The sequence below is a fragment of the Abramis brama genome (assembly GCF_963993115.1).
Source record: "Abramis brama genome assembly, chromosome: 11".
Classification (NCBI taxonomy): Eukaryota; Metazoa; Chordata; class Actinopteri; order Cypriniformes; family Leuciscidae; genus Abramis; species Abramis brama.
The window spans coordinates 14,212,861-14,239,829 of NC_139973.1; the positions used below are offsets into that span (position 1 = coordinate 14,212,861).

The following is a 26,969-nucleotide window of genomic DNA, read 5'->3' on the forward strand; positions in this document are numbered from 1 at the left end:
GTTTCATGATCAGGGTTTATGACAGCATTAAGACAAAGCTGTTTTAACAGCATCTCTCATTTAAACTCCTGTAGAAAAAAAAAACAATGTTGCTAACATTCACTTCTACAAAATCAGTTCAAACTGTGATTCAATTCGATCAATCAATTCATAGCGCAGCAATGCAATTATTTGTTTGCATCACTCAAACACACATTCTTGTACATCTATCTTTGTGAGGATATTCATTGACACAATGCAATCACTAGCTTCTACCCTAACTGTACCCATCACAACTAAGTGCTTAAACCGAAACCCTTACCCTAACCTTTTCCTCTGGTTTTTCAGATAAGGTTATAAATAGGTTAAAGGTTTAACCTAATTATAACCTTATCCCCAAACCCAAGTCTTGAGCGTCAAACAGGCCTTTAAAGGGGTCTCTAAAAATGTCCTCACTTTACTCTCTTTGTCCTCACTCTGATGGTCTAATTCTCAAACCAGTCTTAACAAAGATGGTTGTACAAATACACACACATGTTTGTGGTCAGTACAATTTCTTTTTAAAGAAATTAATACTTTTATTTTTTGGGGATACATTAAACTGATCTAAAGTGACATTTATAATGTTACAAAATATATTTTAAATAAAAGCTGTTCTTTTGAGCTTTATATTCAAAGTTTCCACAAAAAACAGTAAGTAGCACAACTGCTTTCAACATTGTTGATAATAAAGAAATGTTTCTTGAGCAGCATTAGAATGATTTATGAAGGATCATGTGTCACTGAAGACTAGAGTAATTAGAAATATTAAAATATATAAAAGAGTATTAAAATATATAAAAATAGTAAACAGTTATGTAACAAATACTGTTATAAAAGTGGCTGATGGCTGTAGTAGTAGAGTGGGTGCATTTAGAGTCAGAATGTTTGCAATCTTGCAAAACATATCACTTGTTCACTTCTTCGCATCTTCAAAGAGTTTTAGCACATTGGCAGCATAAATCATCTGTTTAAGAATACACAGTTCAAAAAAAATTATACAATTATAACCACCACCACCACCAAATAACTACCTAAAGACTCTGATTGTTCTTCAATTCAGTGAGCCATCAAAACAACACCCACACTGCTCTGTTAGATGAATGGTTAGTGGATGTAACTAGAAAAGAGATGAACTCAACACATTCTCTCAGGCAGTACGAGCCAGAGGTCAGCTCAGACACAAAAGATGAGTTCAGACTGATGCATTCCCTGACGATTAGAGACGCTCTCACACAACCATGCAAGGCCTGTGGCCCTAAACTCAAAGAATAATAGTAAACTGACTGACAGTGGGATAAACTACAATAACAAAGCACATATTCATACAGTCAATGTCAAGCTTAATTTGCTGAGCAAAGCTGAGGTCTCAGAGCACAAATTCATGCGTTTATTTCTCATAGACAAAATAAGAAAGAGCTCCACTCAGTTAAACTCATCCTGACTGCAATGCAATTCCTCCTGGGAAAATGAAGTTATGGAAGAACCACGGGGAGCGGATGAGATTACATTAACATATTTACCTAATAATGTAAATCATTTTTCTTGGTGCGGGTGTAACATGGTTAATCTAAGCCGGGCAAATGAAATTTCTCAGATACGCATCAGTACGCTCAAAGAAATAATCATTAGCTTTGCACAAACCACATTATATTATTAGGGAGGCAGTTTCAGTCAATAAGGTCCGAGTGATGAGTTTCACAGTCAACTAAATTCAGTCGTTTCTGTGAGTGGTGAGGATAATATGTGTCTAAGTGGGCACTGAAACGGCTTCCATTACTCCCTCCTCATTTACCTAACTGCATCAGTTTGCATAAGCCTATATAGCTAAAAGTATCTGGACACTCCCCAAAATAAAAGGTTTGTCTATTCCAGCTACATCCATATCTAATAAGGTTATAAAATCAAGTGTGAAGTCTCTCTCTCAGTCTAACATTTTATAGATCTAAAGATCTTTCTGTCCATAAACATCAATGTTTTAAAAACTATTTTATTTTCCAAATGTGACTCTTGGAATTCAGTAATATGCATAATCCTTCAAAAGTTTAGGGTAAGTTCAGTAAGTTTAAAATAATAATAATAATAATAATAATAATAATAATAATAATATTCAGCAAGAATGCATAAAATTGATCAGAAGTGACAGAAAAGACTTTGTTACAAGAAAAACCTATTTCAAATAAATGCTGCTCTTTTCCAAATATCCATCAAAGAATTCAGTTAAAAACTATTCCAGTTTCCACAAGAAATATTAATCAGCACAGCCGTTTTTCAACATTTGACAGTAAGAAGAACTTAAGACTGGAGTAATCGCTGCTGAAAATTCAGCTTTGCCATCATATGAATACATTACATTTTAAAATATATTAAAAGAGAAAACTAAATTCTATGAAATATTATTTTACTATATTACTGATTTTACTGTATTTGTGATCAAATAAATGCAGCCTTGGTGAGCATTAGAGAATTATTTCAAAACAATTTAAAAATCATACCGACCCTTTTGAATGACTGTGTGAATTTCTCTGGATTTTAATTCATTTTAATTCCACTTAGATTTGCAATTGGGATTCCTGTTTGCTACATCAATTCAAATGACTGAACTGGAATTTAAAAGGCATTCTTAATCCACTTCTGAATGGCAAACAACCCTGTTTAGCAACCTCTGTTAAACGCTTTTGGGATGAATTAGAATGCTGACTGCCAGCCAGACACCGTCATGTAAATTCTGTGCCTTACTTACCTTACTTACTAAACTTACCTTCTCTGCATCAGTACTGTAGCACTGAAACTTATTAAGATGTGTGGCTGGTGGGGAGGAATTTGTGTAAGTTAGCTATAAAGTTAAGTTTTATTAGTCCTTGGGAAGGTCATTCTTAATCAGAGTATGAGCCTCCAGGACTTTCGATGGATGTATCTTTATCACAAATGCTGACGGCTGCACACTCACACGCTGAACAACAAGAAGAGGCAGCTCTATCGATGTGCTTATCGACAGCTTTCTGGAGAACCCTTTTGATCCACAGATACAGCTCTTTCCAGTAGTCAAGGCCAGCAGCATTTTGAACCGCAATCCAAGTTTTAAGTCCAATCAAAACATTCATTAACCATTCAAATTAATGTCTACAAGTTTGCATAGTTAACACATTCAGTTTCATTTTAAAATAAGAAAACCAGATACTAATCCTTTGTGTAATTATTAGGTTCAGCAATTTGTGTGAATGCCACTTGTAGTATAAATGCAACAGTGACCTCACTCAAACACACAAAACTGAATATGTAAAGTATTTGCTGCTGTTTGAATTTTTCTTGAAGATATTTCACTTCTTGAGTTTTTATTTAAGTTAAATTATATTTCACCATAAGGAATGCCAACTTGCGCGCTTCAGCTCCAATCAGTTTCAGTAAGCACCAAATAATTTGTCACTTTTTTAGAAATCACACAAATTAGAATGTTAAATTTACATCCTGTTTTCGGTCCAAGTCCACAGTAGTCGATTGTCGAGTTCACGCGCGTGATCATAGGTAACTAAACCTACGCGCGTGAACTCGACAATCGACTACTGTGAACTTCGACCGAAAACAGGATGTAAATACAGGTATGTGCGCTGGCTGAATTAACATCACTTTTATTCATATCTTTCACATCTACTGCAGTCAGATTCACCCGTGTTCACTCTGAAGGAATCACTCACATGGCTGGGCACTTGTAATGACACATCAAGGATGTTAAGAGGCTAAAAGCAGGTTTAAAACTTGCCCCATTTAAGTCAACAGGGTGCAAATTTTAAAAAGAGGATAACACGGTGTAGGCAACACCGATTTTTGTCATTGTTCTCTGTACTGACAGCACTCCAAATGTACAAAAAAATGAGCTCAATGTTAAAATTGACCGGAGTTCTCCTTTAAGTTGAATAATATGTTAACGGAATAGTTCACCCAAATATTAAAATTGTGTCATGATTTACTAACTCTCATGTCATTCCAAAACCACTTTGGTTAAGATATTTGTAAAGGTCCCGTATTGTCAAAACTGAAATTTCCTGGCTTTTTTCATGATAACAGAGGTCTAGGGGCTACCATGTAAGTTTCAAAACAGTGAATGCACAGACAAATGCACACAGCCTGCATAAAGTAGCTGTAAAGCTACTTTATACAGTTGTGACTTCCGTAAAAATGTGATGTCAGAACTACTCAGTGCACCGCCTTCAGTCACCACCCCGAGCACTGCCCACCGTCAGGAAACTACATCATTGCACAGGCTTCCGAACAACATTGATATAAGAGAACAGTGGCTAATGTTTATTTATTCAGAAACGCCACAGCAATTTAGTTCGACCTTAACCGTCTGTTCTGCATATTTCACAAGTGACTGCTTCGTCAATCAGGCACAGTTCATTGTCTGTTTTTCAAAGAAGCTACTCCTCAAAGATGCTGCAGTCCCTACAGTTCATAGTTTTACAAGTTGCAGCATATGTTCTCGCGTTCTGTGGGCATCCTTGCACATTTACCACAAGTACACCTTTTATAGAAAAAAGTAACATTGTAAAAGAAATTATAGCACGTCAACTTACTGTACAGTAGGAAATCAATAGTTAGAGCTTCATCCAGTGTCTGTCTGCTAACGTTACATATAAAGCAGTTAAGTGTTTCAAAATCAGTGTATAACTAGCTATTAACGTAAATATTTAGGAGATTTAAATCGAATTTGACAAAAATGTTTTAGTTTTTTTACAGACAGTTTAAATTAGCGTTAACGTTAAATCTGCGTGCAGCATTGATGAAATGGTAATTATAATACTCTTACAATAACGCCGAAAATAAGGAGGTGGTTGTTTGTCTCCTGTCGTCGCCGATTCAGGGTCTCAGTCCGTCTCGAACATATAAGGCCGGATTACATTTCCCTCAGCAATGTCCATCATTACAGGTGTTTTATTTACCTTACTTGTGAGCATCACCAAGCCACAGCAGGCTACAGCATACACGACCCTAGTTACCTGTGGTTGGCCTGGACGTGCGTCACTCATAAAATAACAGGCCAATCAGAAGAGAGGCTCATGAATATTAATTAGAAAGGCCAAAATGGATGGTTTTTGGTACTTATACCGCAAATATATATTCTTAAGGACATCAAAACCTAAAATAAAACTTTAGAACAATATGTACAATATGGGACCTTTAATGAAACCAGAGAGGTTTCGGTGCCTCCATTGAAAGTCCAGGTAACCAAAACTTAAAGCCATAAATCCATATAAATAAAGTGGTATAATACTATTGTGAAAGGATACAATCAAATTTTTCAATGAACAAATCTAATTTAGACTTTTATCCACATATAAACACACATACGTTTGCCTAAATTAAATTTGTTCATCATATAAAGCGATTTTATCTATTCAACTTGGTTAAACCGCTTGATTCATTTGGATTCTTTTTAAGGGTTTCATTAAAAAAAAAATCTTCATTTGTGTTTCAAAGATTAACTAAAGTAACTAAAGAGTAAATGATGAAATTTGTCATGTTTGGGTAAACTATCCCTTTAACGACACTAAAAACAAATCAGTGTTAAACAAAATGAATGAAATTGCACGTGTTAAACTAATATTGAGAGCCCTAGATGCCACCAGAACACACAGAGGTAAACAGAGGTCAGTGAAACCTCTCAGTCGACAGTGCCACACACAAAGTCTGAATAACTGATCACAGTGGGGAATCTTAACTGTCTTACTCTATTGATTCACTTTTCTCCATTTTATTGACACATTTGCCACTAAACAAGGAAACATACTGATTTATGCTACAAACGTGCACTTTAACAACTTGACGCAGATGATTGAATGTGTGTGTGGTTATGTGGGTATAATGCTCGGCTCAGTTTTGACCTGAATCCATCTAAAACCCAAACGTGTTGATCCCATTAGGAGGAACACTAGGATCTATTCTGCATTCGGTGGGGATGGGCTACTATAATCTAAGGTGCTTGTACTATATGCTAATGTGATTTTGATTAACTGCCTCGCTAATGTCCCTTCACTGAGAGGTGGGGACGGGGGGAGAAACTTAAGAGTTTATCATGGTGAAACCTCCCAGTCATATTTAGCTCTTTTACGGCATGAGGAAGCCTGATTAATTCTGATGTCCTGACCTGTTACCTGACAGGAAATTGCTTTGCTAATCATTTTGTCTGGTGACTCTTTTACATTTGAAGAGGGACTGAACGGAGCTAAGGGGAGGAGCTACACATCTGTTAAATACTATACAAACTGTAGATAATCCCAGCATGCACTGCAATCCTTGTGAAAAAGAAGTACACTTTATCACTTTTTTAAAAAGAGCACTTTTCAAAAGAATACACTTGTGTGAACTGGATAATGTTTCTGGACACTTAAATGACATATTCTTTCCCACTAGTAGGACTTAAGTACATCTTTATATGTAATTTCATAAATATTTCTCTTGTCATTGAAATATGGTTAAAGTGTACAGCCGAATGTACTGACAAGCATTTATGGTAAACTAAAATACACTTGAATGTAATTTCTTTTGAAACTTGTATGTCAGGTATTTAAAATATATTTGCAATGATGAAGATAGAATTTAGGATTAAATATCACAACAGTTAAAATTATAATCAAGTACCTCACATGTGCTAAGTGTCAGTCAACACATCAAAATAAGTGTACTTTAAAACATGATTAAAAGATTATAAAAATATTAGGAATTAAAATGTAAAACTTTTAATTTGACTATTACAAAGTGCACTTTTTAAAAGTGTACTTCAATGTGTGAAGAAACAGTCATGAAAGTGAACTCTTTAAGAACACTTAAGTGGTCTTTAATTATATTATCGGACAGTACAGTTTTTAAAAATATATACTTTTAGGATTTGAAGTACAAATATACATTCAATTAAATTAAGAACACTTTTTCACAAAGGAACATATTCATTGCATTCAATAAAAAAGATTAGGTCAAAATAGTTACAACTAATTAAAAAATAATGGACAATTTCACCTAATATGAGTTTGTTTTATGCATGTTTGCTCTTATTAGAGTATTCTGTCATTAGCTTAGCAACATAGCTACCTTTTGTGTGCTGTGTGTTTCTGCCTGTAAAGAGCCATATTGGCCATTTCAGCCATAGCCTGAAATCATGTAAAAAATAAATAATATGAAAACAAATAAAGAAAAGAATTTGAGCACATATTGGAGATTCAATCCATAGCAAATTACTGGGCAATCAAACATTCATAAAGTATACCAGATTTCAAAGTCATGCTTATGAACAACATAAATAAATGTGGTATGTTGAAAAAAAAAAAAATCTATAAACAAGATTTTCTACCCTGAGTAGTACATCAGTATGAGACAAAATAATTAAAACAAGCTGAAAACTGGCCTGGACTCACAGCTAAGCTATAGTAATATGTCTCCATAGTGCTTTGCACCAATTAAGCTAATAACACCAAATCAATACACACTCAATACAATTTAAGTGCGGGGAAAAAGACTTCTGATGTCACGAACAGCGATCCTTCAGACAGAAGTGAAAATGGCACACAAAAAAAAAATACTTTGACAACAACACAACTAAGCATATTGCACAGCTTATGTGGTATTTTAATGAACTAATCAGTTTATTATTTCATTACTTTTTTGGCCCAAAGTGATAAAGTGAGCAATTGATTAAATTACATCATCAATTATTTCTGGAATGATATAAGAGTAATAAATTGAGATATAGAAAATGACAACGACTACATTCATTCAGGCAGGGGAAGAAGATTAAAGTGGAAGGTGAATCCACTGTGTGAGTGTTCCATATTCCATTTGAGACGGCTGCTCTGTACAGCACGAGGAGAGAGCTGTCATTTATATCTATAAAACTCCCCTGTGTCTTCACTTCACTTCACCACTCAACCCATAAGGGAATAAATCTGATACAAATCAGAGTGAGATGGATAGAAACGGACAGAGATCAACAGAGCGTTGGGGGAAGATGAAGAAATATGGCAGAATGAAGGGATGAAAATGAAGACAACACAAGAAAGCGAGGGCAAGCACAACACACTTGTGACAGCAGGAAAATTTGTTGGCAGGAAGGTTTTTATCATTTTGATGGTAATATAATATAATCAGCAATGTATTAGAAACAATATCACCATACAATCTCACTTAGAGGAGGAAATTATAGGATGGTACATTAACACTGAAATAAACAGCATCATAAGTTCTTCAGAAAAAAAGATATAATCGTGTCAACAAAAATATTAAGCAGCACAATTTTAAATGTTAATGTTAATAATAAAATAAAAAAATTATTGAGCACCAAATTAGCAAATTAGAATGATTTCTGAAGGATCAAGTGACACTAAAGACTGGAGTAATGGCTGCTGAAAATTCAGCTTTGCCGTCACAGGAATAAATTATTATAAAATGCAGTAATTATAATAATTGTAAAATACAGTATATTAAAATAGAGTTTTTAAAATTATAATAATATTTCACAATATTACTGTTTTTACTGTATTTTTAAACAAATAAATTAATTAAACTTTTTTTTAAAGTTAAAAAATAATAATAATAATAATAATTGAGTAAAAGGTCACAATAGATTACAGATTTGAAAAACTGAAAAACAGAACCATGGTATGACCATTAGGGATGCACCGATATATCGGCCGATTGTTTAAAAACAGTCGAAGGGGGTGGAAAAACGTGTCTGACTGTTACTCATGCTGTACTGTGTGTGAGGAAAACGTTTCTTGTGTTGAATTTATTGCTGTTAAAGTTAATGCGACAATAACACATTAACAGTTTAAAAAATAGTGGCGTTAGTGGTTGTTCTCACACACATCGGTGCTGAAACATCTTATAAAAGTGAATTTTGCATAATCTGTCCCCTTTAATAAAATCAAACTATTGGTATTGGTATCAGTATCAGCAGATATCATTCTGAATAATCGGCAGAGAAATTTTGTATCGTACATCTCTAATTACCATCTGATGACATCACTGTACCATTGTACAACAAAATGCAGCAAAAAAACAAAGAAAGATTCTGATAAAAAGGCGGATGGGCAGGGGTGCCTCCAGAAAAATGAAGTGCGTCACATGCCAACAAATGCTAACAAAGCCTGTGCTGTTAGCAGACGTGCTGATCCGGCACAAATAGCAGGCTAAAACACATGCACAGGCAGAACCACATACAGCTTCATTAGTCTGTGGTGAGACACTTAAAGGGATAGTTCACCCAAAAATGTATTCTGTCATCATTTACAGATAACTTACAAGTTGTTCCAAAAACTGTATGAATTTCGTTCTTTTACTGAACACAAAAGAAGATAAAGAATGTCCGTAACCAAACAGTGGATTGACCCCATTGACTTCCATAGTATTCCATACTATGGAAGTCAATGGGACCCATCAACTGTTTGGTTACCCATATTCTTCAAAATATATTCTTTAGTGTTCAGCTGAAGAAGAAAAACATTAATTTAGGTTTGAAACAACTTGAGCTTGAGTACATGATGACAGAATTAGAATTTTTTGGGTGAACTATCCTTTTAAACACACTCTACCCCAAACATGCACCAGGGTACTACAAATATGCAATGTGCCTGGGACAGACTGGGAGGGTTTATGCTACAAACACACACTGGCCAGCGATCTAACAACACAGCACATTGTGAGCGCCCATCTTTGTCTGTGTGCACACACATAAGTACATCCTAAATTGATGTCTAGGGCAAACACATGACAGGAATCCTATAAGCTGTAAATCGATAGTCTCGGTCTTGCTTTAATTACACATTCTCTGGCTCTCAAGCGGGTCTCTACAGATTTGGCCCACTGGAGGTAATCTTAACAATGAGAGGGGAAATACAGTGGATTATTGCACTGGGGGGGGGGTGTTTCTGAACAAGCTGACATTAAAACGACACATTTAAAAGAAATTAGAAATCATACCAGCAGTGGAAAATAAAAAACGAGGTAAATTAGCAAAGGAAATAGCACAGTGCCCTATGGATGTGCTCAATAATTCATGACTAAATATTGCTTCAAGAGGGCAAAAACACTATTTAATATATTCTTACAAGCAAATAAAGGAGATCTGAATGCAAATGTTTTTCCAAAATAATGTTATTTTTTCTTCTGAATTCTCAAATTATTTTTTTTAAGAACTGTTTTTGGATTTAAAGAAACAAAAAATGTCATGAGTAAAAGGGAAACATTCAACAATCAAGTTTTCATAATTCATGTCGACTTGTTAAATTTGTGTTGCCCAATTGTTTGAGCCTTCCAAACTGAAGAAGCTATTTTTGAAGAAGATTTTTTGATTGTGATGTAGCAGCACTTCAAGCCACATGCATGAAAAACAAATTAATCTTTCCTTTGTTGCAATCACGAGATTCACTTCCATGAATCAATAATGTGGCAGGCCAGTTTTAAAAGTCAAATGGCATTACTTCAAAAGTTTTGGCACTCAACTTGGCTTTATAACCTGGATGGTTTGTAGGCATTGTCACTTCTGGCTTTATGTTCAGGTCAAGCGCTGTGGTTCACTCTTTGATGTCCAGCGTGCATCAAAGCATTTTATGAACCAAGCCAGACATAGAATATTCCCAGCTATTGAAATCACACCAATGAACCCTGTTGTCTTGTGCCAGAGGGCATGTAAATAGGATTCCGAATTTGGGGCATCGCCAACGGATTCAGATTTACGGTGAGCAGATCCACGGATGTAGACAGTGGAGCATGAGATGGGCAAATCATGAAATGGGCAAATCTCTCCTTTACCAAAGAATTAATTAGAAATAAGTCAATATTTGTTTTTTAGAGCCACAATTGTAATACTCTTCAAGGACACTACAGATAAAAATGGAAGAGAAAGTATTTTCACATTTAAAAAAATTACACCCCGCACAAGACAAGAGTGTGTGGACTCAACAACAAAAAAATTACACACAATTATGTATAGTCACATTTTATAAATTTATCAAAAAAAGCTGAGGTAATGAAAGGGGCTGCCTCTTTAATAGCGCTAATTTGCTCCATGTGTTATGGAACATTTATCAGCCTGGGTCGCTCAGGTGAGGCATCCAGCTTGAAGGATCTTCTGCAACACTGATACTGACGTACACTATAAATGAAGGTAGCGGCTGCTTATGAAAGGCTGATCGCTTTAATTCGCCTGCAACACAGTGCTGCTTTTTCACAGACAAGAATGAAGAATGAGAAAGAGAAAAGGATAGACAAGAAGGAGAGTGGGAGTATGAGCACATTATTCTTGTCTTCACTTTTTCAGTCTTTAAAAAAATGTGTTGTTTAGAATAATATTATGTATGTATGTATGTATGTATGCATTTTTTTTTAGCTCGCACTCGTCAGTATACTGGCAGTGAAAAGCAACTTGCATTAAGCTTTTTTAAAAAGACAAAAAAGTATTACAAATCTGTGAAAGGATTGTGATGATTAATTAACATAAATACTTAATTAGAATTGCATTTTAAGGTCATGTTTTCCCCATTTTTAAATCTTGTTCTGTATGATGTGAGAATGAGTGAATATTGGTATTTTGCTCATATCCATTCCAAATTCCTATTATTAGAATAATTTTACAAGAGCTCACAATGTAATGTTGTGCCCTTATATGAATATGATGCAGTTTATGGGAACATGCTGGTATTTGATCCTATAGAAAAAAACTCCAATGCAACAACTCATCTGGGATCCAAAGAGACAGATTATTCATCCAACAACAATCTTACATCAGAACCAGCACCATCATTATTCCAGAACACCTAGCAGTTTTATAATGTGAAATGTTTTCAGATATCAAATCATTGCATATCATACTATACACCAATCTATTTCCCACAAAGAAATCTAGCCACATACATCATAGTGACACCACACCATAGTGCTGATTCAATGGAAACCCTGTGCTATACAAGTCATTAAGACCTAAAGAGACTTGAAATGGTGATCTGGACCTAGGCTGAAGGCACTGATGGAGGATCAATACGGAACTGGTGAGATCAAAGGTCACTAATTATGGGTAAAAATGAAATTGATGGAATCACACAAAGGATGTTCAGAGAGCATTTTTACTAAGGCAGATGTCTCAGACTGATCTTTTTCTGCAGATTGTGTCCAGTGGGGCACAATTAAACGCGCTATCCATCCATCATGTTGATCACTCCAGGAGTGGATCACTGCAGATGTTTATTCTTTTGAGATTACATGGGAAGTCGACAGCTTCCTGTTCCTTCTGACCTCTGCTGGCTTTCGTAAACTTGTAAATGTGACATTATGATCTTTCCCTACAAGATACACACATGCAAAGGACATTCAAACCCACAAATGCAATCAAGCCTGTCACACTGACCATGAAATTAAGTACAGACCCTCAATATCCATGTTTCCATGCCTTTGGCCAATTAAACCTGCCTGCAGGGACTGAAGCTTCTTGACCCAATCCAAAAAGTCCTCTGCACAGTGTGAGCAGCCCACTTTAAAGTCCCAGAGTGCTTCACAGCCAGTTACTGTCACTTTGACATGACCTGTTCTCATGAGACGCCTCAGTCTTTGATAGGTTTAGTTCAACACTAATTAGTCTGACAGTCTGGGAAAACATAAACAAAAGCAATGCTGATTAGTTAATTATAAGATATAAGAGAGTTCGAAGAGCTATTCTAATATGTAATTGCATCTTTGTTTTAGACAAAGTGAATTTCTAAATTGATTGCTGAATTGGTTTATTCCTCTATATTAGAAGCCTATTCAAACTGTCATGTTTCCTGACACATTTCAAGTCGAGTCAAGTGGATTTTGAATTCAGTGTACAAAAAAATTACAGAATTTGTATCTTTGAAAAATAAGTTGCATTAATATTATGAATTAAAAAAAAGTTGTTAATCTAAAATGGCAGTAACCACACATTCCAATAGTCACACTAAAAATAAATAAATAAATAAATAAATAAATATAAATGGATATATAATTATAAATGAGTTACAAAACTATAAAAAAAAAGTATATATATTTTTTTTTTACATACATATATAATTTACATAGCCTACATATATAATTTACATATTAAAAAGTGCTGATTCTGGCCCATGTTTCCTGAATCTGGGCCATGCTTCCTGATCCAGTCCTCATCTTTTCTGACCGTTTCCTGTCCTAGCTATACTATCAATAAATAATTAAAAACAACAACTTGGCTCAACAGCTTCAACTTTTGTGGTCAGCAGTTGATTCCTGGTGCTTGAGCTCAGTTTGATAGTGAGAAAAATCAGCACTGATGGGCGCTAAATTAAAATGCCAGCACAAACCGTGTGACTAAGAAGCAATCGGGCTGCGCTGATGCCTCCGCTCTGGCAGCCGGGAATAGAGCGCGTGGCCGGGAGACTAGGGCTTGCTCTTGGGCAGCAGCAGTGCTCCTGGAGTGTGGCCACATGGGAAATTACTTCAGGGAACCGCTGCCTGAAGCATGAAATTGAACCCATCCGGTGCATCTGACTGGATCCCTCCATAATATTTAAAATAATTATGTAGGAAAACTCCAGAGCAAGGTTATAATAGGCCCAGGTCTTTGTTTCCTGGCTAAACTTGTCACTTGTCACCTATCAATATAAAAGCAACACTGATAGAGTCTTGCGAATTGATAATGGAAACCTACACAAAGACATTTTTATGCATAACAAATGAAATAACACTTATAAAGTGAGTTCATTCTGAGTATAAAAACACACTGAATAAATTGCTGATGCATATTGAGACTGATGAATAATGTGAAATTTGTTGTTACATTTCTTAGGCTAATCTGAAAAGCTAAAAGGCAATGCACAATAAAGTCTGTGATTAAACCAATTCAATCATTAAGAACGAGTAAAATCCCATGTCATGCTGAAACATCTATATACGTGAATAAGAAGAAAGCCTTATGCAGAAGATGGTAATTCTTTCAGTTTTGGTTTAATATTGTGGAGCATTATATTGTACATTATATTGTACAAATGTTTTGAAGACTACTAGTCTAAAATTGCATGCCAGGAGCTTATATTTTTCCAAGTTAAGTTACATTTTAACCCTTAAACGCATACCTCGGGTCTTTAGTGACTCGGGACGTCATTCAATACCCTCCTTATTAATTGTTTAAAGTTAGACATTAACCTTCTTAGTATTCATCAATCAATTCATTGTAAACATTATAACAAGAAAAAAAATTATTAAAATTTAATTAAAAAAAATAAAATAATAATAATAGGATCGCTACCAGAACCGAGATGTGTAACAGTGCATTTTTTTCTGTACAACAATAATTGAATCTTTGATGACTGAATAAGTGCAATTCACCTTTATTCCACAAGGTGACAATGTTTAGTACACAATGGTAAAGTGACGTTTCACATAGTTACCGCAGGCAGAAAACAAAAGAATAGGAAGTATCATCTGCAAAACGCAATCAAATATTAGTGTCACTGTCACTTGATGGTGGATCTGGTGAAGAAACTGTCAGCGATCAAAATATTGATTTTGAAGATGTTGAAAATTATAGTTTAGAGAACACGTTTGAGATTGTGAATACGGGCCAGATGCTGAATGTACTGGGAAATGAGCTCTGACGAGGACAGTGATGATAGTATAAAACATCTGCTCAAACTGAACACTTCCAAGCTCCAAAAGGTAACAAAATATGCTTTATTTGATTCTTCTGTAATTGTTACTCTAATATCAAAAGAGTTTTATATTATCGAGATCCATCCGTGTTAGATAAAGATCCGGGTCGCTAAAGACCCGAATATGCAATAATGATTGGCAAAACATTCATGCATTTAAGGGTTAAGAGAATCATCCAATTAAATCCAAAAGAATTTCATTAAATGGCTGATGCAGTAACTATTGGTTTTATAAGAATTAATTTTAGAAATGTATTATGCTGAAACAACAGATGTGTACATGTACGTTTAGGGATTTCCTACTGTATGACATTTAGAAGCTTACATAAGTGAAGGAATTGTATTATTTTATTAAATAACTAACACTTATTTTCCTTGAAGGAAGAACATTTATATGCATTTGAATACTGAATGCCCCTAACACTTGGGCCAGAATTACTGTTTGTCTGAAAATATCAAAAGGGAGAAACATAATTAGACAGGTATTTCCAACCTTATGATCGAGGTATCCAGATTTGCTTCTACCTAGTAACAAAGAATTATACATATGTAAAACCAATCAAGCTGGAGAAAACTAATGTAATGAATCATGTCATCTTTGGCATGTTCCTATTCAAAAAAAATATTCTCTGAAATTAGTCTGAGATCCTCCCGACCGTGATTAAAGCATATTGAAAGGCATTGTCTGGAGCCTGTCTGGTTACTGCTGCACAAACACTAAAGATCTAAATCCCAAGTGATAGTGTTCATGGGGGCGAGACGTTGTCCGATGTCGCCAGTAGACGCGCTAGAGTTCGTAAGTGTCGATTAGGAGACGCTACGCTTAGGTCAACTTAAGTCAGGTGGATAGGGGTATTTCTACCGCACATGCAAACATAGTCTTTTGTAGTTTCTCTTTCTTGCACAACAATGCATTTCAATCTCAGGTGTTTTCTTTTTTCAAAAGCACCTGATGCAACATCCACCTAATTTTCCTTAGTTTAAATCCAACAGGATTTGGTGGAGAAAAAAACACCAACCAATTTCTAAGGAAAAATGAATCCAATCAGATTCATGATCTTGTTCGTTTGAGATCAGTTCTGGAGATGTACACGTTTAACATAGCAACATAAAGGTTAGAAGTTAATTGCAAATTAGTCAACAAAGAATGTGAGACTTGTGGAGGAGCGGAGGTTACATCACATTCACAGCGACACATTATTACATCTTTGAGTGTAACCAAAAGAGAATAATATTGCAATCATCTGACCTTGATTGAGGAGATTGTGACAGAAGCAGAGGTCTTGCAAGCATGTTGAATGTTTTCTATACTTGTGCTTTTTTTGGAAAATAAGATTTAGATATATATTTGTATTTGCTCACCTGGAAGCCGATTACACTTCAATGTCAGTGCCTAAGGCAGTCTGTCTTTGTTCCTCTGGATTCGATCAACGCTGAAAGGTGTGGAGCACTCAAACGCTAAGTTCCAGTACAGAATGTAAAAATCCAATCTTTTAAAGCATATCAAGAAACTACATTTTTAACATTTTCTTAAGGAAATATTTGTTTTTAAGATGTCACTATGTGGCTACTAGGGTACACTGGTTGGTTGAAAGGGCATTTCTAGGTGGTTTATTTATTGATTTAAAAATGAATAAATAAATGAATGAATGAATGAATGAATGAATGAATGAATGAATTAAATTGTTTAATAAATTATTTAAAATGAATGTTGTTCTTTTGAACTGTCAGTTCATCAATGAATCCTGAAAAAAGTATCAGTTTCCACAATAATATTAAGCAGTACAACTGTCTTTAACTGTGATATAATTATTAATGTTTCTTGAGCTCCAAAACAGCATAAAATGATTTCTGAAGGATCATGTGACACTGATAGTAATGACTGCTGAAAAAACAGTAGCATTTAAAAGTATTAAAAAAAAATAAAAAAAAATGTCTTGTCTAGGTCTGTATAAAGAAGGCTTAACAATAAAAGGCAAACAGTTTGACCAGAGATCCTACAGTATATGCAATTCCATCCCACAACAGCTGGAGGGGCCATGAAATAACCCTTTATCCAACCCCAATTTTCTCTCTGTCTCACACTCACACACACACACACACACACACACACACACACACACACACACACACACACACACACACACACACACACACAATGTGCCTTTGGAATACACAAACACACACTTCATCAAGTTGATTAATAACCACCTAATCAAGGCAAGGTACCCATCTCATTTTTCATAATCATGCCAGCATATGATCCCAGATTCAGTTTTGTACAAGCACCTGAGTCATGTCCACATGCTCCTGTTTATTAAGTTTTAATGCAACCATAATGACTGCCCTGCTGGTCCCATTGATCAAGATATGCCATACTGAGAAACCACAGAGCCTGGGTCGTTTTTCAATATTACTTAATATTACAGGTTGAGCACAACATGATAGTCTGCTGTAATGGTATGACAGTACTTATACTCTGCATTACCAGAGGGAGGCTAATGTTGGGGGATCTAGACCTATTCAAGGCACAAAGAGGGGTTTGTGTAAAGAAGCTGTGAAGAACTATGATTCATGTGACTCTGTGTGACTTTGCTCTGATAGGAGAACCTCTGTAGAGGCCACCAAACAAAGCTAAGAGCAATTGTGAAAAGCAATCTAACACAGACCAGGGATATTGGGAAATGTGTCTGGATACAGCTGCAAGCTTTGACCTTGGACTAGTGGGAATATATCTATGTATTTGTGTGTATGTCTCAAAGCCATACAAGTTATTTTACCTCAATGCATTGGATTAGCATTTAGATATTCATGTAAGCTGATTTGGATGGACATTAACAAGCAAAAAATAGTTTCTGCAAAAAATTATTTGGTGGTGAAATCCACATCATACTTGAGACAAATGTTACAGAACACACATAATTTCACACCTGTCCATCATATGTTGACGGTCTCTGTGGGTGGGAGCTTTGAAACTAGCACAACCTCCATCCCTTTATGGCACAATTGTCATTATCATTCCACTTCATTTTTAGAGACATCCAGAATATTAACATACCGAAGTAGAGAGGCAGAAGAATGTACCCAATAATAATGATTGTTAGGACAAAATGCAAAAAAAAAAAATATTAATAGTAGTATGCTACATTATTGTCACAAGACCATACCCTGATTCATGACCTATTATATCACTAGATATCTTTTTGGTATCTGCTATTTGGTAGATATCTGGACAATACCGAAAAGTCGATGATTGTTGTGGTCAACAACAGATACATTTCTGATATTAACATTTTATAATAAATAAATTAAAATATTAAAAACTAAAATCAACTGTTGTTGTTTTGTTATTTAAAGTGTAGGTGAATTTAGACATAACACTATAGTACAATGGATATTTATTTTATATTTAACAGTTATAAAATATATAGTCTTTGAAATTATTAACTTTAAAGTGACTGTGAGATGATGGCAAGGTAATATACACGTAAACACTGGGAAAACAAGAATTAATTAAATATCCAAAATCAATCAATACAAAATCTTTTTAAAAATATCTTATATCAGCCAATAACCGATTTGATATTTATTTATTGTGCATACATGATCATCTTTAAAATAAAACTGTTATTTACTTATTTTAATTACATTTTGTGGAGAAAAAAAAACTAATTGTAGTCATAGGTATTGGTAATCTGAAAAAAACTATATAAAAAGAAGATTATAAAATTCACAAGGGAAGTTCAAGGTAAATGCATTGGATTGTGGGATACAGTATTGAGCACAGTTTACACTGTTGCAAACTTAACATTTTGGCAATGTGGTCAGTCATTCTGATATTCTATGCATACAGAAAATGTACATACTGTTTAGAGTGAGCACTATATGTCACTGTAGTATACATTTCCAAACATAGCTTTGTCTCCCTCCTCCCTTCCTGGCCAGGATACTGTAGCCAGAGGAAAAAAAACAGCCAAATCACAGTAGATCTGATCTTGTGATCATTGAACTGGAAGCTCCACTATACGTCGGATATTGGCAAAGAAAGAAAAGTGAGCCAGAAACTGCCACTGACACAGTAATGAAGTAACAACTGAATCAGAGTACAAAGAATGGGTAAAAATGTGATTTGCTCGTGATCTGAGTGGACAATACAAATTACTAGTACACAAGTGAGTGAGTATGCCGAGGGGAGTGAGCATTACTGCTGCCAATTAGCAGCTGGAGCCTAATTCAGCCAAGGGCAAAATCACATCACATGGCCAGAGAGAAAGGCTCAGTCCACAGCTTAAAATGACTATTACTGAGATTGCCAAACAGCCACAGGCAATCCTTGGTAGAAAAACAAACTAAAAAGAACTGGATGCATGCAAATAAAATTCAAAACTCCACTAGCATTATTTTGGTTTATGTGCATGACAAGTAGGTTTACAACAACAAAGAAGATATATGCAGGAGTCCTTTAAATATAAGGATATATGCAGGAGTATTTACACCTGATTTTGAAAGTAGAAGCCTAAAGGGGGAATTCCAAATGATGTTAATCAATCCTATTTTAAATAAATGAGCAATAATGCATGCAGAAAAATTATTTGCCAACAAACACTGCTATAAGTCTGCCTTTTCCTGTTACTTTATCAAGATAACATTTTGATTCAAAATAAAGTGCTCCTTTTAAAGAGCAACTCGCTGCTCTTTATTTATTTGTTTGAAGTCACTGATTATTTACTTGAAAAACCTTTAAGTACAGGAAACACTTAAAGGAGTAGTTCACTTTAAAATTAAAATTAGCCCATGATTTACTCACCCTCAAGCCATCCCAGCTGTATATGACATTCTTCTTTTAGACGAATACAATCAGAGTTATATTAATAAACACCCTGACGCTTCTGAGCTTTATAAATGGCAGTGGATTGCAACCAACAGATTGAAGCTCAAAAACGTGCATCCATCCATCATAAAAGTGCTCCACACAGCTCCGGGGGGTTAATTAGGCATTCTGAAGCAAAACGATTAGACTGTGTAAGAAAAAATTTCATATTTTAAACTTTATAAAGTAAAATAACTAGCTTCCGGCAAAATTAACATACGGATTCGATTTAAGTGTAAAGCGCAACTTATGCGAGTAATGAGACGTACTGCAGATATTTACGCTACGCCATGACGCACTACGCTACTTCTGATGTCATAAGTTGCATAAGTTGTGATTTATTATGTTTTTTTATAATATTTTACATTGTAACGTGTTAAATATGAATATTTTTCTTTCACAAACTCATCGCTTTGCTTCAGAAGGCCTTTACTAACCTCCCGGAGCCGTGTGGAGTTATTTTATAATGGATGTGTGCACTTTTTTGAGCTTCAATCTGATGGTTTCAATGGTTGCAATCCACTGCCATTATAAAGCTTGGAAGTGTCAGGGTTTTTATTAATATAACTCTGATTGTGTTCGTCTGAAAGAAGAAAGTCATATTAGTGTTGTCAGTACTGAAATTTAAAAAATGTGCCGCTTTGAGCGATGTTGAGCGGAATCGTAAACACCTCTGATTGGCCATTGTGTTCACGCGCTCATCAGATAAGTCTGTGATTGGCTACAATGATCAACGCACGGGAGTGTTTAAAAGCACACGGAACTGTTTGAACGTTTTTTTAAAAACGGGAGCGGGAGCTTTTGAAAGCACAATCAGCCAGTCTGCCCTCAGACGCCTGCTTTTAAACGCTCCCGTGTGTATCTGTGTAAGCACTCGGTGAAGAGCGTCATTGATGTATATTTACAACATTTTTTGAAGCGCTGACCATTGTAGCCAATCACAGACATATTTGATGAGCGCGTGAGCACAATGGGCAATCAGAGGTGTTTACGATTCCGCTCAACAGCGCCACATTTTTTGTACTTTTGACAACAATAAGTCATAAACACCTGGGATGGCTTGAGGGAGAGTAAATCTTGGGCTAATTTTCATTTTAAAGTGAACTACTCCTTTAACGTAACGTGTAAATGCGCATCACTAACGTTAATCAAGCGAGCTAGTATGCATAGGCCATGAAATGTTGGCGAAATAACACATTAGCGGACTGGAGTGAATAATATGGATTTTTTTTCCAGAAAACTTCTTGGACCTATATCTATTATGTTTATTTTCAAAAACTTTCCAGGGCCTTGAAATATTTATTTCAGTTTCACAAACTTTCAAGGATTTCAAGGACCTGTGGGAAAAATAACCAGAATCAACATTATAAAAACAAATGCACAAACACTCACTGTACTCACTGCAGGTTGAGTCTGCTTCATCCGAACCATCTGGACACTCCGGTTCTCCATCACACCTCCATCGAGCCGGGACACACTGCCCATTCTTACAAGCAAAGTCTGTTGTAGCACATGTCTTTTTCGCTGTTCAAGAAAAGAGAGGAAGGTAAGTACAGGGGCATATACACTAACACAAGAGGTTTTGGTGCAAACCAAATTTAAAGTTTAGTTCAGATGGACCTGCTTTTTCACATGTCAAGCTTAAGTGGAAGGTGGAATTACTTCAACAACAATGAAACAAACCTCCATGCTACTAAATCTGTAGGAGACGGCAAGAAAATTGGATCACTTGAGATACAATGGTAGACTCGCACTTGATAACAACTGTTCTTGTTCAGAAATAAAGTCTTGAGCAGTAAAAGACTCATGCCTTAGGATCAAACAACAAACAGCAAGCACTATGAGGCTAAGCGCACCGTGTGTCTCTGTCATTTCTTCTTGTCGCGTTTATAGTTTAATTGGGAAGAGAGTTTGAATGAATTGAACACAGAGCTCCATTGGGAGCAATTACAAACACCCAGGTACACATCACTGAGAATTTATGAACCATACTTTCGTTTTTGTATGTGTGAGGATAAAGACTGCTTTGCTTTAAGTCCAGTAGATTTGTAGCAGGGGTAAAAGAGCCTGAAGGGAGAGCAATTGATGATGTTGTCAGCTCTCTGGGAGGGAGACCAATAAGAGCTTTTTCAGTCCGAGAGGACACAGTGATTTAACACGTGTTCGGCTTTTATCATGTGCATCAATTGAACACATGTAAACGCCTGGTCTGGGTGGGTGTACTATTCTTGTATGCCAAATATTAGTTCTGTTTTTTTCCTTGCAATCAATATGCCTACAGTAAATCATTCAGCTGGACCATCATACTCACTACATGCCCACAAACTATGGGCAACAAATTGGACCACAGAAAGTGGAGGTTACATACAGTACATACAGAATGGACCCAAACTATGAAAAATATTATTTGTGCCATCAAATAAAAATGAGATATGAAAGTTATTTAAGAGGCTGAGCAAGTTATTTCCTCCTGATAAAAATGTGAAAAATGTGCACCAAATCGACTGTGCACAGTAGGGCCAAGAAAGGGCATTATAGCAACATAAATATGGTCAATTACAGTACAATGACTTTTCAAATGTTAACAGACAAACAAATATACTTACCCATACAAATCTAATATAAAACAGCTTTGTTATTGTTTAATTAAAAAAAAAACTAAAAGTTTAGGCTAAATAAAATTCACACAAAAATGACTAAAGCACAAAATTACTAAAACAAAAATGGAAACTAAAAATATATGAATAAAAGCTAATTCAATATATTTATAAATACCATAATAGTATATAAATAATACAAAAAAACACTGAAAAATATAGGGACCTTAAAAAGTCAAACAGATAAAAGGGCGAAAATCATGAAACCAACCAAAAGAGCAGAAAATTGTCCAACAGTCACTGAGTTGCAACAGATCAGAAAGAAAGAGATATTCTGTGAAATTCTTCTCTGCAACGGTGATCAAATCCCAGGCCCTTGCCTCCCATCAGAACAAGAGGATTTCATCTAAGTCTCCCCTATCTCCCCAGCCAAGCTACCTTACACTGAAACAAGCATAGAGATTTACCAACTCACACATCATGAGGCCATGTTCCCCAGCCCCTTATCTCCCTCTGGAACCAGAGCCACTATGTTATGGGTTGAACACCTCTGAAGACTACAGAGAGAGGTGGTTAGTGAGCCATGAGCAGCACTTAATTACCAAAGATCCTTCACTAGCCTTATCTCAAGGACAAAGCTTGACCTTGTCACACCTTTCATTCCTTTCAAGCTGAACATAATATTAATTTTCTTGAAGGTGAGGTGTGTAATTCTGTTCAATATTAAAGCAAGCCAGTTGTAGGTTGACTCCACAAAATACTATGGAAATTTTGGCTGATACCAGTAACTATATATATAATTCACAATGTTCTGGATTCTGTTTTAATGGTTTAATTAAAATATGTTTTATTTGAAAAGTTTATTTTGAAACTTGATGTTTATTGTTTAAATTAAAACATGCATGAAAGTGTGATATTCATTAAAATATGTGATATTATTACTTTGAGAAGTACTGTACAATAGTAATACTTTTCATAATTTTATCAAAAGTAAACCAAACCAAATATTTCATATTCACAGGTCACTAGTCCACGATTTGAACAACATAGGGTATAGGATATACAGCCCTATATTTCTGATTTATTCATCCAAATTTTGCTAAAATTCTGTGACATTTCACGTTATACAGTAAATTAAATTTTTCTGGATTCCACAATTTCTGCATTTTCGCACAAAATCATAGGGCCCCAATTTATTATATTATATTATATTATATTATATTATATTATATTATATTATATTATAATGTAGAAAACAGTCTTTCTTATCCCACAACCACAAAATGTAGACCTACTGTGAATCATTGAAATTAATAAATTATAAATGCCTACAGCCAACATACTATACAAGTCAAATGGAAAACAAAAAAACAAAAAAACATACAGACTCTGAGTAAACTTCTTTCTTATAAAAATCTAAATAAATAAATAGATAAAGTATAGTAGTCAACATTTGAAGGGGATCAAAACCTTTCAAAATTATACATGAATTTTTAACAATACCCGTTCTTGTATTAGGAAAACTTTGATGAACTTTTTTGATCCACTTTGACTACTGTATATTTTTAAATATTATTTGTCCAAACAGCAGAAGCAACGGTTGGACTGTTTGGGAAACTGTTTAAAACACATAAAACATTATTTTACTAGTGCCACTAGATGCACAGAAATACAGTACCATACTTCAAGACAATTGCATACAGTCAATAAACATTGCCTCATTGTAATATGCCTACAATTATCCACAGGAGCAAAACTGCCAGATGTTGCTGACTTGGAGGGTGAAAGGATGTTGCTTTGGGTCAAGAAAACTGGCGAGCTCAGGTGTTGGTTTCACTCATTTTCCTGCAGGACTGCCAACGCAGGCAGGCAGCATCAAGCACCAGCTCATGGGAAAAGCTGATTAAAAGATGGTATGCATTACAAGCAGCAAATACTTCATTATGCAGATACTCACACTAGGCACACATACATAACCAAAGACTGAATGAGTGAATGTACATTCGAATGATTTACCAAAAAAAAAAAAAAAAAAATGCAAACAACGAGCGCACACGCTCTGACATAAAACAATCATCACGCATCACATATCTACACATCAGGCCTGCCACTGTGCAAATGTTATTTTTCTCTATTTTCCTGCTGACGCTTTAATACACACTCGATTCCAGGAAGTCCCCCTGCGTATTAGTGTGTAGAAACAAGCAAGAGATGTGTGTGTGTGTGTGTGTGTGTGTGAGTTTACTGCGCAAGCAGGCAAAGCCATGACATTCCCAAGGTCCCATGCTCGAGAGACCACACTGATTACTGACGGATAGCTGATCTGTGATGGCTAGCTGTAGGTGACCTCTTTGTGTCCGCTGCAAGCACTTCACAGAGTGGGCAGTCTGCACAGGACACAACTGCAGCTCAAGGACAGTGTCCTTCAATTTTCACAAACCATTTCCTCCAAGACTTCACAGAGAACGTTAGACTACAGTCTAAACATACTTGACACCTTTGGTTTCCCGGATAACTGACAAATTACAAACGCAATTTAAAAAAAGCATTGGAGCGGATGGGAAAATTGTCATTCAATCGCTTCAAATGGTCTAAAGAGCTACTTAAACACTATGAGCAATGCACTGTATTGCTTTATTTGCGTACTTTGAGGCCTGAAGGTGGTTAACACTTTAACAGTTTTCTGAAGCAGCATTTATAGGGTTCTAGTTCTCCGCTGGTCTAATGCATGTTATTTTCATGTAAAATTCAATAGCTGTAAGAAATAAATCAGTTATACCAGATCAGAGGTCTGTAGAATGCTGTTTGGAAAGGTGCTGTGATTGACTGGCTGTGGTTTATGTGGTTCTGAGTACTCGTTTGAGATAAGAGAGCCCACCTATTATAGGATCAGGCAATCGCAGTGTCATCTTGAGCAGGGCTATAAACATGGACAGGTCATAATCGTAAATGGAGTCTGTGAAGAAAGGTGCCTCAGTGGGTCACCTTTTTCTGGTAGGTTCCATTTCTTTCTCTTCTTGTCTGTTTCAGTCTATCTCTCGTAACAGATGAAATCTTGTAACATCAAGCACAACGGCATGAAGGCTGAGCGATATATTGAATATTTGAAATATATTTGTGATGATTTTGTTTGAAATATAAAAAGCTCTGGTCGTTAACTCAGAGCTTTACACAAGTCTATATAAGTCTAAAAATAATATGCTAGTATGGACTGTATGGCTGTCCATTCTTCTTGATTTGCACACAGAGAAAGACAAAAGACAAATATAAACACAACAGTGCACAAAATCACACACTGTAGTTAAATTTCCTCCCACTACAGTCTGTCTAGTTCTGTAAGATTTACTCCCTGTATTATCACAGGACTGTTTGAGACTCCACTTGTTTAATAACCTATACTTATGTAGCACACACAAACTGTGAAAGGTGAAAAACATTGTGAAGGTCTCTTGCATGCTGAGACCAGTCATATTCCTACAGGTGAGCATGTGTAAGAGAGAAAGAGAACAAGATAAAGTGTCAAAGGAATGTATTGAAACAGTACAGTCAGTGACAGAGAAATATGGAAAATAGGGGAGGGAAAACGCCACCCCATATGGTACTATGTAAAGACAGCTAGTTGCCTGTAATATTGGTCAGTTCACATGCTGCCAATGAACTACAAAGAGTGCAGACGTCAATACAATACAGTCTGAAAAACCACAAAGAGAAAATGGCTTTCAAACACACAAACAGAATAAAACATCAAATGCCAACCAGCACATCCAGAAAACACCAAGGAATATGATGGCCACAGACTACATCCTTAATTTTATGTGTTAGGGGTGGGAAACAGTGGAGACCTGGCGATACAATATGATTAGGTATGTCAATTTTGCGGGATTACTTTTGGAAAAAATTGTCCTTAATATTTTTTTCCCCACATACATACAAAAACTTTTTTCTTTTTTTTTACATGGCATGCACATCACCATGTGCGCAAGTTAAACTTGACACACTGCTAAATATTTTGCACCATTAAACTTAGTTGAAACAAGACTACATATAAACTAAATATTTACAGAAGGCTCTGAACAGGAGTAACGATGGTAATAAAACAGCAGATTGATTGTATTGCATCAATAAGCTTATGTTTTACCAGACAAACTTTAAGAGCAGACATTTTAAGAGCTAGTACATTGTGAAAAAAATTACTCATTAGCCGCTCTTCAACATGAACCAGATCTACAGAAAACTCTGTGTAAATTGCTCCATGTGCATATCAAATAAAAATCATAATAAATAAATTTGAACTCATTTATTGATTATCATGACAGAATATGCTAATCGTAGTTAACTCCACATCAGCAACATAAACTCATCAACTAACCATTCAGAAATGTCCTGTTGCATTCTACATGTTGTCACTTCTTCTTGAGTCTCTCCATCATTGTCTGACTCCGGTTTGAACATAAAAGGCTAAAAGTTTTTGAAATTTTCAGTGTATGTCTGTGTGAGGTAAAAGGACAAGCTGTTGAAGCTCCGCCCTCTGTGCGGGAGCAGCCGCTCATTTGCATTTAAAGGGACAGACACAAAAACGGTGCGTTTTTACTCGCCCTCAAAAAGTGACAGTTTTAACATGCTTTATAAATATATCTGTGGGGTATTTTGAGCTAAAACTTCACATACACACTCTGGGGACATCAAAGACTTATTTTACATCTTGTGAAAAGGGCATTATACCACCACTTTAAGTATTGTATTTCAAACAGAAATGTATTTTTACTGTTTTGTCTTGTGTTTTAACACAACTTCTGC

General features: G+C 35.6%; 1 protein-coding gene across 3 annotated transcripts in view; it reads right to left on the reverse strand.

Annotated features, from left to right (window-relative positions):
• lrp8 (low density lipoprotein receptor-related protein 8, apolipoprotein e receptor) overlaps nt 1-26,969 on the reverse strand; it is a 161,402-nt gene that overhangs the window by 63,677 nt on the left and 70,756 nt on the right. For all 3 annotated transcript variants that reach the window (XM_084128566.1, XM_084128565.1, XM_084128564.1), the window contains exon 3: nt 20,977-21,099. In XM_084128566.1, coding sequence (XP_083984692.1) covers nt 20,977-21,099 — 123 coding nt within the window. The remainder of the gene's footprint in view (nt 1-20,976; nt 21,100-26,969) is intronic.